Source organism: Anolis sagrei, chromosome 1 (assembly GCF_037176765.1).
Source record: "Anolis sagrei isolate rAnoSag1 chromosome 1, rAnoSag1.mat, whole genome shotgun sequence".
Lineage (NCBI taxonomy): Eukaryota > Metazoa > Chordata > Lepidosauria > Squamata > Dactyloidae > Anolis > Anolis sagrei.
Genome location: NC_090021.1, coordinates 79,845,561 through 79,865,885, shown reverse-complemented (window position 1 = coordinate 79,865,885; position 20,325 = coordinate 79,845,561). Strand labels below are relative to the sequence as shown.

The 20,325-nt window shown below is 38.7% G+C and overlaps 1 protein-coding gene across 2 annotated transcripts in view; it reads right to left on the bottom strand.

Moving 5' to 3' along the window:
• The window catches only part of MAP3K5 (mitogen-activated protein kinase kinase kinase 5), a 120,140-nt gene that overhangs the window by 6,731 nt on the left and 93,084 nt on the right, over positions 1-20,325 (bottom strand). Inside the window, exons 17-28 of one of the 2 annotated variants that reach the window (XM_060753435.2) lie at positions 18,322-18,458; positions 17,790-17,895; positions 15,402-15,559; positions 14,876-15,053; positions 14,462-14,482; positions 12,586-12,763; positions 12,295-12,463; positions 10,215-10,400; positions 7,667-7,772; positions 4,972-5,218; positions 2,529-2,641; positions 83-216 (exon numbers count right to left, since the gene is read on the bottom strand). In XM_060753435.2, the coding sequence (XP_060609418.2) occupies positions 83-216; positions 2,529-2,641; positions 4,972-5,218; positions 7,667-7,772; positions 10,215-10,400; positions 12,295-12,463; positions 12,586-12,763; positions 14,462-14,482; positions 14,876-15,053; positions 15,402-15,559; positions 17,790-17,895; positions 18,322-18,458 (1,733 nt within the window). The remainder of the gene's footprint in view (positions 1-82; positions 217-2,528; positions 2,642-4,971; positions 5,219-7,666; positions 7,773-10,214; positions 10,401-12,294; positions 12,464-12,585; positions 12,764-14,461; positions 14,483-14,875; positions 15,054-15,401; positions 15,560-17,789; positions 17,896-18,321; positions 18,459-20,325) is intronic. The other variant, XM_060753434.2, reaches the window with a different exon arrangement.

Here is a 20,325-nt window from a genome sequence, read left to right as displayed (position 1 = left end):
TCCCCTTTCCATCAAAATTACAGGTAAAGCCAAATTAAAATATTTGACCTCTAAACCAAGCAAGTTTACAAACAGAACATACCTAAGGAAATAGCTTTCCTACCCTGTTTATAGTTTCTTCATCAGCACCATGTACTCTGAGCCAGTTGGTAAGATCTGGATCTTCAGCTCTTCCATCAGCATTGCTAAAGCGAGAGACGAGCGTGCCAGGAATATCTAAAACAATATTTTGGTATAAATCAATCAAATACCTGGAGTTGCTCATATTCTAAAAGAGGGTCCCTACTTCCTGAAATCCGCCTAGTCAAAGCCATGGTATTCCCTGTAGTAACCTACGGATGTGAGAGCTGGACCTTAGGGAAGGCTGAGCGAAGGAAGATCGATGCTTTTGAGCTGTGGTGTTGGAGGAAAGTGCTGAGAGTGCTTTGGACTGCGAGAAGATCCAACCAGTCCATCCTCCAGGAAATAAAGCCCAACTGCTCACTGGAGGGAAAGATACTAGAGACAAAGTTGAAGTACTTTGGCCACATCATGAGGAGACAGGAAAGCCTAGAGAAGACAATTATGCTGGGGAAAGTGGAAGGCAAAAGGAAGAGGGGCCGACCAAGGGCAAGATGGATGGATGGCATCCTTGAAGTGACTGGACTGACCTTGAGGGAGCTGGGGGTGGTAACGGCCGACAGGGAGCTCTGGTGTAGGCTGGTCCATGAGGTCACGAAGAGTCGGAGACGACTGAACGAATGAACAACAACTTCCTGAAATACTTTCCTAAGGTTAAATATCCCCCCCCCCCCCCCCCCAAGGACAGGCCTACACAACATAATGCCAGATGCGACCTGCAATGGGCTTCCCTGTGGCCTGTGGAAGACAGGCAAGGGAAGAGTCAAACAGGGTCAAACATCAAGGGCAAGCCCAGCCACTTTGCCAGCCTTGTACCATTCCCATGGGGACATCACAATGCTGGCGAAGGGGCAAGGCTTTCCCTTGTCCCTCGGGATTTGGGAGATTTTTATTATCTATCCATATTAGGCGGGGGGGGGGGGGGGGAGAAAAGATAAATCAGTTAAACATTTGTTTAGCTAACTATGCAGAATGTCTTCTTCTCTAAATAAGATCTGTACCTCTATAACCCATGCCTTGCAGAAGCTTTGCAGTTCCTGAATAGGCAAGCTATTGGTATGTCAAACTCCTCTTTCTAAAGATGGCCTTGCAAAAAAAATCTGATAAAGTGCTTTTAAAGCTGGGGGCAAAGTAAGCAAAAGCAGTAATAAAGCGAGACTAGGGAAAGCTTTGATTGCCTGAGCTTTCTTTGGAAACTGCTTTGAAAAGCTATTGCTTTTGAAGGTCCTATGAGAACACTAAATAGCAAGGTCAGGATCATTCATGCCACAATATTTCTGATTAATTGGTATGAAGGGAAATCTGGGTGGCAAAAAAAGCTGGCAGGAAGAAAATCAATGGATCTGGAAGAGAGGAACCATCAAAAAGACCAATAAATGAGTCCAAGAGCAAATAAATCCCATGCTATCAACAAAAACCAAATGACTAAAGAGAGGCGGATTTTGCAAGAAATGACATAACTCATTGGAAAAGATGATAAAATGGAAGGCTGTAGGAAAAGAAGAACACATTATAAATCAGTGTTTCTCAACCTGGGGGTTGGGACCCCTGGGAGGGGGGGTCGCGAGGGGATGTCAGAGGAGTCACCAAAGACAATCAGAAAACACAGTATTTTCTGTTGGTCATGGGGGTGCTGTGTAGGAAGTTTGGCCCAATTCTCTCCGTTGGTGGGGCTCAGAATGCTATTTGATTGTACATGAACTATAAACCCCAGGGACTAAAACTCCCAAATTTCAAGGTCTATTTCCCCCAAACTCCACCAGTGTTCACATTAGGCCATACTGAGTATTCGTGTCAAGTTTGATCCAGACCCATCGTTTGAGTCCATAGTGCTCTCTGGATGTAGGTGAACTACAACTCCAAAACTCAAGGACAATGCCCACCAGACCTTTCTAGTATTTTCTGTTGGTCATGAGAGTTCTGTGTGCCAAGTTTGGTTCAATTCCATTGCTGGTGGAGTTCAGAATGCTCTTTGATTGTAGGTGAACTATAAATCTTAATAACTACAACTTCCAAATGACAAAATCCATCACCCTCAATCCCACCAGTATTCAAATTTGGATGTATCAGGTATATGTGCCAAATTTGGTCCAGTGAATGATAATGCATCCTGCATTTCAGATGTTTACATTACGATTCATAACAGTAGCCAAATTACAGTTATGAAGTAGCAACTAAAATGATGTTATGGTTGGGGGTCACCACAACATGAGGAATGTATTAAGGCATTAGGAAGGTTGAGAAACACTGATATAAATGAATTGATCCAATCAGAAAGCCCATGGCCCTGAGTATGCAGGAAGTTAACAATGTAGTTAACAACAGGGGCTCTTGAACGTCTTTCATCCAGAACATCTCCATAAAGTAAATCCAACCTGATGCCAAATAATAATAACAGAGTAGAGCACCTATTGGCTGAGTCCGAAGTTTCAAGTGTTTGATTTCCTGTTCTTTTTCTTCTATAGCATGATGAAGCAGGGCTTGAAATTCTCTTTCTTTCTGCACTAGCTCTTCTAGTAATCTATTAAGGAAGAGAGAGAGAGAAAGAAAAAGTTAAATATTACTGAGTTTGCCAAGAGCGTTCTTTTCACATTAGTAACAGAAATCCACAAAGCAAATTTAATTTCTATTTACACCTTTAGTAACATACAAAAGTACTCTAAAATCAAGTTTCTACAGTTCACAAAGAAGTACATTATTTGTGCTTTGCAAACACAGGAGGCATTTACTCTGTTTATTTTTACATTCCACCACAAGCCATGAAATCTAAAAATAAGTATATTTACTGAGATGGATTTAAGTTGGTTCGTTCCTACAAAATTTCAATGAAATCACATGCTTCAAAAATCACAGCTAAAATATTTATATGGCTATACAAGAAACCATTACAAGCAAGTTGAAGAGGCTGCTAAAACAAGTGCTTAACACCATCTTCAGATGAATTGCACTGATGGAAAACAGTGGGTGTCCTAAAAGAACCGACTCCAAAGAGTGAGAGTGTAAAAAGGTGAAGTCCAGTATGCTAATACTTTGCAACTAACCATCTGGACTGATGGATGTCTCAGAAACAAGTCATAATACTAGATGGGGCAAGTATTCAGTAAATGGTGTCATAAATGATCAAGTGAACATTTTCAAATTATTATTTATGACTGGAGTGTTAATCTCTAGTAATTTTGGGGATAATACATCTGGGACTCGTTCCCTCTTTTTCCTCTATTTTGCTTCCTTCTCTTTCCTTTCTCCTGCTTTGTTAGGCCATTTAGGGTCTCCTTGTTTGCCACAATACAATACAAGCAGAAATAGACCCAAATTTACAACCTTGACAGCAAATGTGTCATAAAGTTTACTGAGCCATAAAACTCACTAGTTGACCACCATTTTCTACACATTTTACATTTTTAAACTAAATGGCTTCAAACTACAGGAAAGGAGATTCCACCTGAACATGAGGAAGAACTTCCTAACTGTGAGCGCTATTCAACAGTAGAACTCTCTGCCCTGGAGTGTGGTGGAGGCTCTTTCTTTGGAGGCTTTTAATAAGAGGCTGGGTGGCCATCTGTCAGGGGTGCTTTGAATGTGAGTTTGCTACTTCTTGCCAGGGGGTTGGACTAGATGGCCCATAAGGTCTCTTCCAACTCTGTGATTCTGTGAAATGATGCTAAGAAGTTGTAGTCTATTTAAATTGTGAATTGCCTCTCCTATAAGTTACTTTTTATTTTTAAACTTAAATATGAAGGTTGGGAGCCCACAAACATATTTCCCCAGAGCTCTGCTTCATACAGCAATGACATATATTTATGTACCATATAAGCTATCAGTGCAGAAGTGTTTGTTATTAGAGAAATCTGAACTATTAATAAATTCAGTGAATAATACAATCTTTTACAGCATAATTAAGTTGAATACAGAATCTAGGATTCATCCTACTTTTCTTCAGTTAATGTTCATTGGGCTATATTAACTTGAAAAGAATTCTAGCTCGGCAATTTAGCAACAGAAATGTAACATTTTCCATATCTCATTATCTGATGTACTGATTTTTAAAAATACTTATTTAGCTCCAGGAATTGAAGTTCTATACTATATTTAGAAATAATGAAAACCAGATTTTGCAGATATACCATCTAAGTGTTAACTAACTGGAATTTATTTCTGGTATCTCAGTCATTAGGGTGACATTATGGTTGTCCAAAATGTTACAAAGACGAATTATGACTATGAGTGTCAAAGTTTTAACAAAGACACATACTGAGACCGTTTTTTAAAATGCAAGAATATTTTAAAATAAGCCCTTTAACTTGGAGCAAAATCTAAGTTAGATTTATGCTGATGCCCTTAGATTTAGGCCGATGCCCTGGTCAAGTAGTCCCACTCTCCAACATTAATACCAAAAGGGTTACAAATCAGTTTCTGATCAAATTTAGATTTGGTTTGGTTATTTGGGGTGCTAATTCAGAAAATTGCATTGGATAGACCACATCAGTTTCTAGTTTCTGATACGGAACATATGCCATCCAGTAGTCACCATTTGCTCACCCCCAGAAAACCATATTTAATAAGCCTCATCACTATAAGAGGTTTTTGCAAGACCAGACGCTCTCATTGCATTGGTGTAGTAACAGTGAGGCCACGGACCATATTTTAATTCTTGCGGACCACTGGTGGTCCACTGACCACAGGTTAGGAACCACTGTTGCGGAGGAAATATTGAACAAGACTCAAAATTTCAAATTTCAATTTCAAAACAAGGGGGTCAACTTGATGAAAATTTACACATGGATTATACAGGAATACATCTTACAGTGCAAATGTGTCAGGAAATCATCTCTTCAGGTTCTAAAGGCTTACCTATTGGTTTCCAATTTTAGTCTTCCAAGTTGAACATTTAGAGATCTCTGAGCAGCTTGGGATTCATGGGATACGCTGGAACTGAGTGTGCTCACTCCTGAGGTAGCTATAGCATCATCTAGTACCAGGCAAGGGTGTTGATTTGGTGGGTTTGGAGGTTGCTCTTCATGTTCTTCCTCACCTTCAATGTCCTCGCACTGATCCGCTGTATCACTCTCAGATGCTAAACTGAAGTGCGTCCTCAGTTCTGTTACGGAGCAATACAATTGAAGGCAGGCATGATGGGTTCTGCAGCTTGCATTCCTCCAAAGCTAGTACAGTAAACTTGACATTTTTTAGATAAAAGCTTGGACTCATTCTCCAGATAAAAACCACAACACAATTCCTGAAATAAGCCTTGAGACACAACCTTCCATATTTGATACAAAAAAAGGAAATCAAATTGTTATATTTCGTGCTGAAAGAACCTGGAATAATATCCCTGCTCCATAAAGAAACTAAAGATCTACAAGGAACAGGGTCTTTTTGGTAAAGGCTACCAATTCATGTAATTTATGTGAAAGATAAACCTGCTAAGCCCGTGTCTTGTCATGTTTTATAAGATTAGTTGGAAAAGCTATGTTCTTGGGAACAATTTTGTGCTTTATCATCATTGGAAAAGAAGCTATAATTGCAAAAAATTGAAAAACAACCTTTGTTTTATATAAAAAGAGTGAGTTTTTCAGTTGCAACACCTATTAATATAAATAATACTGGATGATTTAGATTTGCATTATATCTATCAGGCAATGCAATCTTATAATCTCATAAATGTGCATTGCTGATACACATGCAATGGAAGCCTTTAGGGATTTTTCAAAAATAATCTCTAAAGCTTTCTTTCTAATCACTTATCTAGAGTACTTTTCACATAGGAAATGCTTTTAGTGTTTACTTTTTGCTTCAGGGCTTTTCATTTTTCATGCAATTCACTGCATGCCCACCCCCACCTCACCTCACCCCCACAGCCCAAATGTATTTGAGAAACCCATACAGACTAAATTACATGATTCCTATTATTCTTCTGAAATGTGCAAGTTCAAGGACTGGTGGCTCTACATGCTTGATTAGACTGTAAGCTTGTGTACAAGGAGTGACTTGCCTTTTTATTTCTGCATAGTCCTTAGAAAACTATAGGCTCTTTATGAGAGAACTGCTATGCTTTAAAAAGAATTCAAGGGATTAAATCTAATTTTTTGTTGTGTCAGGAGTGACTTGAGAAACTGCAAATTGCTTCTGGTGTAAGAGAATTGGCCATCTGCAAAGACATTGCCTGGGAACACCTGGGTGTTTTACCATCATATGGGAGGCTTCTCTCACGTCCTTGCATGAGAAGCTGAAGCTGACAGATGGGAGCTCACACCACTCCCTGGATTCGAACCACCGAACTTTTGGTCAGCAATCCTGCTGGCACAAGGGTTTAACCCATTGCACCACCTGGGGCCCCTTGCTAAATCTAATTATATTTTGATTATTTTATCTTAATAGCATGTGCTATTGACTTGTTACATACAAGCTAACAGTAAGTCCATCTAGATTGAGGGAAACTTGGAGGGTGAGCCTGGTTTCTATTCCCTGGGCCACTGGTGGCTGGCTATACTATCTACTCCTACTGGGATGTGAAGTGGCCAGAAATCCACTAGTAGTTTCAAACCTTTAAAAATATTTGTTTTAAAAAACCAGTTGTGATGTCAGAACAATAAAAACTGAGTAGAGAAAGAATGGGATTCTGCTGCAGCCAATCTTACTGTAGTTTTGCGTGTCCTGCTTACAACAGAAGGTAAATAGCAGTTGCCTCCAGAATCCCTTACTGAGCATGTTTTGAATAACAAATACAAAGAAAATGGGAGATCAGCTGACCTCATCTGACATGGTTATTTCATTTCAAGTGTGCATATTTGTTAGTTTAGAATAAAAGCTGGATTTTTTACCCTGAAGTATGAACTTGGTTTTTCTGGGATTTCTGGGAGTTGTAAGCCAAAACACCTGGGACCCACAGGCTGGGAACCACTCTTGTACAGAAACCTATCCCTATTGTTTCCCTGTTTTTTCTCCCTCTGGTACTAAAGTTCCTACTAAAGAAGTAATGGCCAAGAACACAGCTACTTTGGTAACTGAGGTATATCTCTACATTGTTTTAAAAAAGCATTATGCTTCCTGGGGGCATGGTTCCCCATGTTTTATGCAACTATAAAGGGGTGTGTGTGTGCTTTGGATGCAGTAGACCATATGTAAACCATCAAAACTGACGTGTGTGGCACAGGCATATGGAGCAAGGTCTAACTGGCCCTAGGTCCCTGCTGTCCCCAGTGCATATGTCATATGGAAAAAAGAGGAGAAGCTGCTTCAAGCATTTTAAGATTTGTTGGGACTTCTAAAAAGAACTGGACTTCATTGATAAGCATACAAAGAAGAAGACTCAAAATGCTTTAACCATAAACATCTTCTACCTAGCAGCCACCAGTAATATATAAAGCAGAACTGGAAAAGCTGTTGCCCTCCCATCACTGTAGGATGACAAGTCTCATTAGTTCTACTCAACCGAGGCAGAGATAAATAATGATGCATCCAGGACAGCCATTTCAACAGAAATTCCTTCTAGATTGTGTGTTCTTGGGATTTAAAGAGACATTAAAATGAGTGGGAAGCATCTTACCTGGAACCAGAATAGTAATCGCTGTCTGTACAGCTTTGCGAATTATGCTGTCTAGTGCAAACATCCAATGTGGTTTAATATTGTGGGTTCTGAGAACTTTATTCACCTAGGAAAAGAAATTTGAATTAGAATATGGTTTTTGTTTTGTTACCTGACAAAATACTGAGCTTGAATATGAAGTCTTCCTAGTTAACTAGCTGCCTGTCTTTGAAACAATAAGTCATACTTCAGTAAACTGGTATACAAGTAAACCTTCAGTACGTGTTAAATTTCTGAATTGGTAAAATGAGTGCATCTATTCACTGTAATAAAAGCAGTCAGTTCTGAGATAGTCATTTTTCATTACAATAAAACCTTTATTTATTTATTTATTTATTTATTTACTGTACTTGTAACAAAAGGCAGCACAACATAAACAAGTATGCCCTTAATAACCAAGCCTGGCAATGCACCCAAAGAGAAAGCCCCAGCCTCCCGACCAACTCTGGAACTAGAAATGTGGAAAGAACGCCTGCCTGCCTCCTCATTCAAAGGCTGGGAAGAAGGCTGGGGCACAGCTGGTGGGAACGAGAGAGAGCCTTCTCCGTGGTTGCCCCCCACCTCTGGAACTCCCTCTCTAAATAAATAAAGCTGGCCCCCTCCCTCCTCTCCTTTAAAAAACAACTGAAGACTATTTCTGCTCACTTGCATATGGAGAGGAGGAGGAATAAATGGTTAAGAGATCACTGCCAGGGCTCTGGTTGATAACTTTTTGTATTTGGGCTTTCCTGGTCCACGCCAGCCCATTGATCTCATTTGACCACATAACCAACTCATACCGTTTTGTGAACCCTTGTTGGCTCTTGTACACGAATGTGGGTGTTTTGTTTAGATTTATGTTGTTATAGAATTTTGTCTGATTAATTTATTGATGTCAGGTTTTATTTTATTTATTTATTTATTTATTTATTTATTTGGTACACTTGTATACCGCTAATATCTCAGCCTAAAACGGCGACTCATTGCGGTTTACAACATTTAAAAGCAACAATAATTCCGATTAAAAATATAAAACACATACATATACAATACACAGTATTGGGCCACCAATATAGACCAGTGCATCTCTTAGTTAAAATCATAATCCAATTTCGTTGTCTGTGAATTGCCAGTCCTTGATCAAAAACTACATCGCATCGGATTAGCCGAATCGGATTAGCTTGCTCAAACATCCATGTTTTCAGTTTTTACTGATGTAATTTACAGATTTACTGATGTAATGTCTTAATTTGGTGTTAGACTTTAAGGTTACTTTTATATGTGTGGGTTTTCTGGGATTTTATGTTAACGTCATATGTTTTATGGGGAGATAGGGCGGAATATAAATAAAGTTTTATTATTATTATTATAACTGTGATACTTAGCAGAAAGCCATGAAACACATAACATAGCTGAACAACAATGTGGACTGGTGTCTTCCCCACTGGTCTAGAACCCAGGAAGAGCCTAGTTCAAATTCCTCCTTAGCTACTGAAATCAAGTATTTCTCTTTCAGTCTCAGAGGAACACAGTGGCAAACATCTTTTGAACAAATCTTGCCAATAAGGGCTTGTGATAAGTTTTCAAGTCATAAATAAATAATAGCAACAAATAAGTTCTTTGCATTGTTCCTAATTTAGATTACATCCAAGTGCTAGTTCTAATGAACTGCATCAATACTATTTATGGCAGAGTTGGGTTACTCTAGTACAGGCATGGGCAAACTTCACCCCTCTAAGTGTTTTGGATGGCAACTCCAACAATTCCTAACACTTAGTGAACTTCATGGATGAGCAAGGATTTAAATTTTAAACCAACACTTTGATCATCATACCATACTAGTTAATAATCATAATAAATTTCATGTATATCCTGCCATCATCTCCCAAAAGGTACTCGAGGTGGCTTACAAGATACTGCAGTGCAGTATATAACATAAACAATACATGAGTACAAACCAATATCACATAAAAATTATAAAACAATCACTACCAACACTTTAAAATATGACACAATTTAAAATGAAAACCATCAAAAAGTAGCTGTCATTAATTCAAACTAAAGTGCTAGAGTGTCAATCTCATATGAGCCCATTTCAGCCTACTCAAGGCCAAAAGCCTGCTTAAAAATCCATGTTTTTAGGCTGGATCAGAAAGATTCACGGGTGGGGGCTAACCAATCTCTTTCAGGGGGGTATTCCAAAGCCGGGGAGCCACTACACAGAAGGCCCTCTCTCATTCCAACCGTGCTTAAGACAGTGGTGGAACCGAGAGAAGGTCCTCCCCTGCTGATCTCAAAGCCCGTGCTGGTTCATAGAAAGAGATACGGTCTCGAAGATGGGTTAGACCAAAGCATATAGAGATTTGTAGGTAATAACCTGCACCTTGAATTGAGCCCAGAAAGTTGTTGGAAAGCCGCCGAGCTGCTTGAGTTCTAGATTAAATTCTGAATTGGGCTGTGAGTCTCAAAAATGCACAGCTATATACCTTATATACAGTTGTAAAGTAGCAGTGGGGTGAACTGTACTTACTGCATCTTGGAAACCAAAGAGTACCAACTGAACCTGGCTGATGCCATGACTGTCAAAGTCTAGCTCCAGTTTCAGTTTCGAAAGGGTATTTGCAATGATTTTGCGATCAGTTGACCTCACAAACTCTCTGAGACTGGCAACTAAAGTTGTGATGTGCTCCCATTTCAGCTTTGGTTCTTCAGCTCCCTGTTAAAACAACAGAAAGCAGCTCATTACAAATATATCATGACTAGGCAATTGATAACATACAAAATGCACATTTTGCTGGGCACCGCTGTTGTATAATTTCCAAATCATAGATTTCACTTGGTAGTAAGTAACTTGGTTCTTCCTCTGAGGCTGAGAGTGTGATTTGCTCAAGGACATAACATGAGTTTCCATGGATGAGCAGAAATATCTAACAGGCTGAAAACAGCAGGAAAGAACTTCTGAGTAATAAGAGGCTAACTATTGCAGAATGGTTTATTTTATGACACATTAAACTCACTCCATAATATAATGAAAAAACGCATTCTCGATTTTATCCTGAAACCTGTGGCTGATATGTGCTGATAAAACGGAACAAATTGGTTCGCCAGCAGTTCAGAACATGCTGTTTTACTGCTTACCACAATTTAAGCAAACACCAAGACAATCTGGATTTGACACCAAAATAACTTCACCATAGTTGAGTCACAGAATACAAAAGTACACAGATAATGCATGATTTCTCAATTCAATTGCAACATCTTCAATGTGACAGTGTCATGAGATAATCAGAGTCAGTGAGGAGTTAATCCAACTGAATAATGCAATTTTACTACTGATGCTTTTTATTTATATACTGATTTCTTGGGAAGGTAATAATCTAAAATCATACACTAAAAGCTTATTAAAATTGTCTTTAAACTACATATATAAGTTGAACAGGAGGAGTCGGGAGGGTAGATCATATCACAACTTTGACACGACCTTAAAGATAGCCCTTTCTTTTGTATTCACCTGAGAAGCATTTTTGAACCTGAGTGTAATAAAAGGGTGAAGTCAGGGTCTAAGACCAGGGGTCCTCAAACTTTTTAAACAGAGGGCCAGGTCACAGTCCCTTAAACTGTTGGAGGGCCGGATTATAATTTGGAAAAAAAACATGAATGAATTCCTATGCACACTGCACATATCTTATTTGTAGTGCAAAAAACATTTAAAAACAATACAATAATTAAAATTAAGAACAATTTTAACCAATATAAACTTATTAGTATTTCAATGGGAAGTGTGGGCCTGCTTTTGGCTGATGAGATAGGATTGTTGTTGCTGTTGTTGTTGTGTGCATTCAAGTCATTTCAGACTTAGGTTGACATTGAGCAAGGACTGGGTAAATGACCCCGGAGGGCCGTATCTGGTCTCCGGGCCTTAGTTTGAGGACCCCTGACCTAAGACAGTGGTAGAAAATGTTTTATTTTATTTAATAACCATATATATTTATTGTAATCCTGTACTGTTCTGAATAAATAAGCTGGCATTCTCATCTATCCCATATGGTAGAAAGATTGAGCTAACACTGAGATCCTTAACAATGGGACACTTCAATGCTGTTTCCAGGACCTTGGTCATGTCTACACTCTGCCTCCTGTATCTCAGGAGAGGGATCTAGGCCAGATGCCAAAACCTTCACCTTTTCTACTCCTTTTCTTGCTCTGACCTGCAGGACAGAACTGGGGGGTGAGGCAGTCTTCAGGTATGGTTGAGTCCACTCCATTTCTGGCAAGATATACCTGCCAATTCTTTAAAAAGGGAAATTTCCGGTGTGAGGGGCTGACAGTTCCTGAGGGTGGTAGTTGTAATTCAGTGAGAGCAGCATGCTGGGCCACCCTTTACCCCTCAATCAATTTTATAGATCAGCATAGGAGTGACTGAATAACTGGGTGCTATGTCTTTCTCCATTAAGAAATGCTGTCTAGTTTGGAAACCCAGATAAAGATAATCAAACAGTATTCCCAGTTGCCGCTCCTGCCATCTATGTAATGCTGTGGTCACAACATTCCCTTCCATGTATCTTTTTTAAATGTTAGTACTAAATAATTATTTGTGCTTATTTGTTTACCTGAGCTAAGGCTTCCATCAGATTCCTCACCACCTTGTCTTGGTCCTCTGTCAGGATTCGGTGGAGGGTGGCTCTTCGCTCGCTGTCCTTTTTGAGCATGAAGAAGCCAGAGTCCTTCTCATCAGGTGAAGGGGGAGCACTGTGGTCCTCAAAATTCTCATCTGGAATGCTGTGGGGAGTTAACATTGCAGAATTCTGGGAATCAAGTTAACCCATCTGAAGATAATTAAACTCACCCAAAATCATATATTCTTTTTCATAAACTAGTATGTATGCTATGTAGACTTTTACCTTAGAAAAAGAGACCTGAGTCCTTTGGCGTCCTTTTCTCCACAGGATTTGGCTCTCATTTTAAAAGAGAATGGGTCAAGCTTCAACTCTGTGTCAGGGGAAACGGAACCGTATTCACTGCTGCTACTTGTATCTTCTACAAGAACAGGCACAGGCAAAGATATGCTTCGAAGATACTCTGATTGGGAAAAGAGGAGAAAACCAGAAGGTTAGTGAAATCAAATTTTCTATGGATAGTAAATTATAATAAACACAGACTATGACCTGTCCTCACTAGAATGCCGCGTGTACCTGGAGAAGCGATATACACTAGGTCCCCTTTATTTGATGTGGTTGGGTCACAAAAGTGGGAATGCAAATGAAAAATGTTATAATCTGACAGAACATCTTTTTAGGAATCTCTAGGTCCTATGGTCAACTTCCAACATAACATGACCACAGAATTATGCAGGAAGACCTACAAATACCTAGAGAGGTCTTCTCTCAAGAAATCTCTTAGCCCTCCAGAAGAACTCAATGGTCAACCTGGCAGTTGACCACAGAGTCACACTGGAGGATCTAAGATACTGGCAGACAACATATCAATCAAACTGGCGAATAATCATATTCACAAATGATAAACCTGCAAATGTGGAGGGCTGACTATAACTCTTTCATGTATGATTCTTGCAGGATCTAAGGGAAAATTGATGCACAATTCTGGAGGATGCAATGATATGATTGGTGGATTATAGTCATTGTTCTTCTGATAGAACCTGCTATTTTGCAAAACAGAATATGAATATTTTATCTTCCTGTATAATGAGGCATAACTTCCACACAAAAAGTAATCTCTGAAGAATTATTTGAAATATTAATGAAAGACAATATATTCAGTCCAACCCAAGCATGCTTGATTTCAAGGTAAGCTTCACTGACTTAACTGTTTAAAGGTGCTTTCTCCACAGAAAGACTCTGTCAGATTTGAGATGCTCTCAAGCAAACAGATTTCTGAAGAAGGGCTCCCTGTGAATATTTATGTATGTATTTATTTAAAACATTTGTATTCTGCCCTTTTCACCCTGCAGAGGACTCAGGGCAGAGCACAACATACATACGGCAAACAATCAATGCCGGGACATAAACTATAAATATACATAAACATTAAAATGACTAATATTGACTTTAAAATCAACTGTTTAAAACCATCTCAGGACAGCATTCTATTATTGCTTCATTGCACTGCTCCAAAGGCTTGGTCCCACCTGCTAGAATGCATGCCCTTGTTGTTGTGACTTGCTCTCCCTCTTTTCCTGGCCCATTGGCAAAGGGTGGCAGCAACTGGTTGGGTGAGCTTGCAGCCACATGCTATTTTAAATCATTTTATGAATTTTAAGTAGCAGAGAGTGGAACAAATCACATACTGCCTTTGGGAGTGAAGAGTCACTAAAGAAACCACAAAGAAAATGGGTGGTTGTCCTGCTTTCCTCATTGGCTATGCATCCATAAAGACGGTGTCTAATAGTTCTGACTCGCTGCCACTGAGAATATTTTAAGTTAAAATAGTATGTGTCTGTTTCCCAAATAACTGGCTGGTTGCCAGCACCACCATCAAAGAAATGGCCATTCAACTTTCTTTTACACACAGCACAACATCACTGCCTGTTGGGATGTGTGTGTGTTGGACCATACAGGCGTGGTCTATATACCCTGTGGCCCTGGCTTAGCATTGCCACTTCTAAGGAGTATTCAAGATCTGTAATATCTTTGGCTCCTGTTAACTCATTTAAAATTTTAATTGTGGTAGCTTCTGGTTATATAAACAGTCTGATGTTCTGAATATGTAAAAGGTTCACAAGGTTAAGAGAAGAAAGAAGTAAATAAATATTCATCTCACCATTTGATCCAACTGAGAGTGCTGGAGAAAAGCAAAAGAGAAAAAAATCCAAAATGTATTACATGTATCTAGGTGCAATACAGCTGCAAAGACATCTTGAACAGATTCTGCATAGCACACAACTGCATTCTGAGTGGATTTTAAAACTATGCACACATTTAGGCCCCAGTCCAGCCTGTCATGACTAATGTCCATTCGACAAAAAGTAAAGTTATTCCCTTTAAAAACAAACCCACTTTCTTAACAATATTTACAAAGCATTTTGGAACAACATAAATACAAACCAACAGCAGGCGGACATTACTGATTATACTACTCTATGTTTGGACCCTTGACAAAGCTGTCACTCTATTGCATTAATCAGAACTTGTAATGATTCTAAGCTTTCTCAGCTAGGCCATGTTTTTCCTTTACCTGCTAGCTTTGCTTGGGACTTCCTCTTCTTGCTTGTGACCTTTAAGAAGTCATCGACAAGAAGTTCATTTGCACAGACTCTCTTGTTTGGATCGGGCTCAAAGCAGCACAACAGGAAGGCTTTTGCCTCAGCTGACATGGATTCAGGGATCTCGGGATGTATTTTGAACATGCCAACCTGATGCAGAAGAAATAAGAAAACAATCAAGACCACTTTTCATCAGAGAAGTATTTTCCTTTAAACCTAATATTAAACAAAACCAGCATGAACTGTTCTCTCCTCTCCAAAGCTTTATTTTAAACATGTTTTTATTCTCTATCTTTCAAAAGGAACTATGAGTAATGTTTTAGCATCTTATTTTCTTCAAAGCACTTACTTGCCCATCTCAATCATCACCACAATTTATATATTCTTCTCCTCACCCCCCACACCAGGATATTGCACCATTTCTTTTGACTCAGGCTTTAATTAAAAATGTTTTATTTTACAAAAACATTGCATTAATCTATACAGATAAAATCTAACCTTAAACATTGCTGCCTGTGGCTCGCCTAGTTCATAAAAGGGAGGTTTTCCTGTGGCCATTTCAATAATGGTGCATCCCAAAGACCAGATATCTGCAGCTTTCCCATAACCTCTTGGTCCTTTATCAATTATTTCTGGTGCCATATACTGAAGCGTACCTGTTAATTAAAGGGAGGAGAGATTTGTTTCACTAAGGCATGATTTTCTTTGATCAACAGCAAAACACGACAGAGTAGGCATGCTGCACAGGACTAAAAGTACAGACTTTCAAAGAGATTTGGATAATTATACATTTAAGTGCGTACTTGTACCTGTTATTGTACTATAAGTGTGTTATGTACTTTGACTGTAGCATTTACATACCATTTTAGAAACTACAGTTTGGCCTGGTTTAGACGTAACAATCTTGGTTTAATATACCATTTTTCATGAGGTTGAGAAGCTTTGTCAAGACATTGTCACTGCCCTTTTACCATAGCCTTTACTGTAGTTTATTACACTAGAATTCCCCATTACACCCGGACTGGAAAATTGGTTTATTTTCTGGAGGTAAACCAGAACATTAGGAAGTTGTACTTTAACAAGAAATGGAAGGTTCTGTTACAGTGCACAAGACAAATGAGGAAAGAGCAAGTGCCATACTAATTCTCATTTGATGAATATCAGATCTGAAATAGTTTGAACCAAGTCATTATTCAATAAATCCTTAAAACAGGGGGAAATCAGCCAAGTAGCATTACTCCTTCTGTAGATGTCCTTCAACAGAGTATGAGCACAGGTTAAGAGATTGCATACTGTATTCCACCTTTCACCTAAAGGCACCTAAGTAAGTATATGGCACCAGCATTGAAGTGATGCTCCTATGTCATCAGCTCCGCTGAACTGGCCATGTTGTCTGAATGCCTGATCACCTTCTCCTAAAGCAGTTATTCTACTCCCAACTCAAGAACGGAAAATGTAATGTTGGTGGACAGGAAAAGAGATTTAAAGGTGGGCTTAAAAACTGTGGCATAGACACCGAGAACTGGGAAGCCCTGGCCCTTGAGTGCCCTAGCTGGAGGGAAGCTGTGACCAGCAGTGCTGTGGAATTCAAAGAGGCATGAATGGATGGCGAAAGGGGAAAATGTGCCAAGAGCAAGGCTCACCATGCCAATCCTGACCGGGACTGCCTTCCAACTGGAAACCAATGCCCTCACTATGGAAGAACATGTGGGTCAAGAATAGGGCTCCACAGTCACCTATGTGCCCACCACCAAGACACTACACTTGGAAGGCCATCATACTCAGACAAAAAGGATCACCTAATTATCTAAGTATATGGCAGAGCTGAAATCCATAATGAGGACCTTTAGTTCATAGTGAAGTTCTTACACACTGCTACAGATGCTCTCAGTGGCCTTGTTGCTTATATTATACTATTACATTTTTATCCTTAATTGTTTCCAAGGAAGTGCATGCCCATGGATGGCTTCCCCACTTCATTTTCTCCTCATTGCAATCTTGTTAAGCAGAGCCAGTAGTGGACCAAAGATATCCACTGAGTATTATGACTGAGAGATGGAACCAAGCTACAGTCTGACTGTAGCTTTGTTCAATTGATTCCCAACTTTGGATCCACAGACTTTGTTGCGATGCAACACCAATCGTCCCCAGCTAGTTTGACCACTGGGTCAAATATGATGAAAGCTGTAGTCCAGCAATATCTTGGTAATTATGTTATACCAATCTGAATGAAACTTCTAAATCTGTTTGCTAAATCCCTTTTGAGTATGAGATCTCTGTTCAACTAGTTGCATTTTAGTTAATTCACTATTAAATTTAATAACTCTAGAAAGAGGGCAAAATCCAAACATATATGTGTGTACACATCCGTGCTGCTCTTGGCTCCTCCTCGTAGGTTGCAAAAGAGAACAGAATGCACACAATATGACAGTCAGCTGAAGATATGAAAATATATGACACGGAGCTGCATCAGTGAGTCTCTGTCACAAATGTCTAGATTTTTCTTTATTTAGAAACTAGGTATCCTTCTGATAATAGTTAGGGAAACATATATATATGTCATAAAGCAATATTACTGCTTATCTAATACCAACAACTTGGTTAATGAAAAGAAATCACATTCCAGAATACATTTCAATAGACCTTTCCATGTCAGTATCTGATTAGATCTCTGTATATATCTTGGTCCAAATTTGCTTTGTTGAGGAAAACCCTTCTAAAAATATGTACATGACCAAATCACAAAATGTATAGAGGGTTTTTTTGTTTTTTTTGGTAGTTAAGTAACTCTGAGGTGACTAAAACCTATGGGAAATCACAAGACTAATATTTAACTTATGCTTTCCTTTACTTTCAAATTGGGGGGCTCTAAATTTGGGAAGATACCTGTGAATGTTTCCGTGCATGGATTTATTCCAGCCAGCCTTTTTGATGTTCCAAAATCTGAAATCTTTAGCACCCCACTGTAAGTGTTGATAAGAACATTGTCACCCTGAAGGAGAGAACATTTGAGATTATTCTTTAGTTTATAGCTGATGTTGCAAAACAGCTTGCAGTCAAAATGAATGCAGAAATGCTCCATAGTAGGCCATACGATTTAATTTAAGTAGTTGTTTGCTACTATATTATCTCATAATATTTCTAATTAAATGAAGCTTGCTGAGTTGAAACAGTTCCTATGAATCTGAGCACATTTTATAAAGAAAAGAACCAAAACAAGATATTATAAAATCATTCACAAATTTTATGAACACTTCATATACGTGTTATTTCTCAAAAGACTTTCTGATGATATCATAATTGTAGCTAATTCTTCTGTGTCCTTTACTATAGCCAGTAGTGTATGAAAAACTTCAGGTGAATTTGCATAGTGCATGAATTTATTGCTATACTCAGTAACTCCAAGTAAGCTTCTCACCTTGATGTCACGATGCACTATTTGATTGTCATGGAGGTATTTTAATCCTTCAAGAATCTGTTTGGTATAAAAACCAATGGTCTGTTCATTATCTTTTAATGGTCCCCATTTTGACCTCAAAAGAGCAGAAAGACTACCTGTAATACAGGAAAAAGAAGTGAATTAAACAATAATATAGTACAATATTTTACGATCTGTTGCATAAAATGGGAGCGATATTTACAGTACAGGTTGGACATCCTTTATCCAAAATGCTTGGGATTATAAGTGTTTCACATTTTGGACTTTTTTGGATTTGGACATATTGAGACTGCATCCAAGTCTGGAAAGAGATATGAGGATCAGTGAAATGGCAAGAGGCAGGGATTCGCACCGAGCACTATGTTTAGATTTCTGCCATTTCACATATTTTCAGTCTCTTTTCAATGTAGTATCTCTTTCCAGCCTTGCGTCTTGTTTATTTTCTACTTGTATTACGTATGATACATGAGGATGAATCAAGTCTTGGGTTTTCAGAGTCTGGGAACAAGACTGGGAACAATATTGAACAGAATTTCTCTGGGGAGTCCTCTGGCTGCCTGATTCTTCTTTGTGAATGAATGCCTCAAAGATAGAAAGAAGCAGACAGCTGGCAGCAAAAAGCTTCGGTTTTTGGAGCATTTCAGAATAGAGTTGCCCAACATGTAACATCAAAACCTTCCACTGAATATGACCCACATTCTTAAAAAAAGGAGGCATGAGTACTCCTTTTGGTTAATATTCTTTGTTTCACATTCCTTACTATGATCCAAAAACCCCAAATTTGGGGGCACAACAGTTTGTTGAAAAAGTAAGGTCCAAATGATATTTCTTAAATCATTGCTTCATATTCAAACCACATCTAGGTATTACTATGTGCCTGTTAGTCATTTGTGAATTATGGTATCCCAAAGGAGAATTTATCCAAGGATTGAGGAGGAAAGCAGTTTTGTTTAGAGAGAGCTTTTAATTGTCTTCAGAGGGAAAGAGAGGTTGTGATTTGCTTAAGTCACCAGTTTCCATTGAGGAATTCAAATTCTAGCCTTTTGGAGTTCTATTCATTATTCAAACCACTATACCACATTAGCACACATTTAGACGACCGAAGTAAAAAAAATCAATATCCCAAACACAAAGGATGATACCTTTGGTGATACCTAAGGCTCTGATATTCTTTTTCTCTTTTGAAAAAAATACTGCAACTTATTATTAAAAAAAACCAAAAAACCAGACAATCTGAATATCTAATTGCAGCAGTGTATGAACTATAAATAATTTACTACTGTACTAATCATAATAATCCCAGGAAATGCACCGATGGAAAAAATATTCCCAGATTTCCTTCAGGGCCTTTAGAAATGATCAAAGGTCCAAATTGTTTTAAACATCTCTTAGATGTGATAGTCTGCAATAGGAAAAGGGCAATATGAACATATTTTTCTTCTGCAATTACAGAGATCAAAAGTGCATTGATTGGTTGCTTAATCCAAGAAACCACATCTGAACACAAACATCATGCCCTTTCTTCACAGCTCAGAATACGTGACATTTGTGCTTTAGACGTTAACATCAGCACCATGGAACATGTTGCATGTATGTAAAGGTCCCTTCTTTGTTTAGTTACAATCCTGAAGTTCTGATTTTGCCAAAAGGCTTAGGTATCATTCTTGTTAAAGCGACACAGTGTTAGTGAGACCAGTGAGCACATCAATCAGGGTTAGCATGCAGGTTTCCACTCCTTCTTTACACATTCACTGAGCATTTTTGGTGAGTGCTCTAAATGCTGCTACACTTGTATAAGAAATGAATTATGTATCATGTAGAACTGGAGTAAAAGTAGGAATTTTTCAAAAGGGCAGCTGTTGTTTTTTTGTTCCTGTAGCATCATTAAGATTAATGGTTTTATGAAAGCACAAACTTTTCTGGATGACAACTTTAAATGCATAGAGTGCAACCGCCAGGCTTCAGATATATATACTCAGAGTG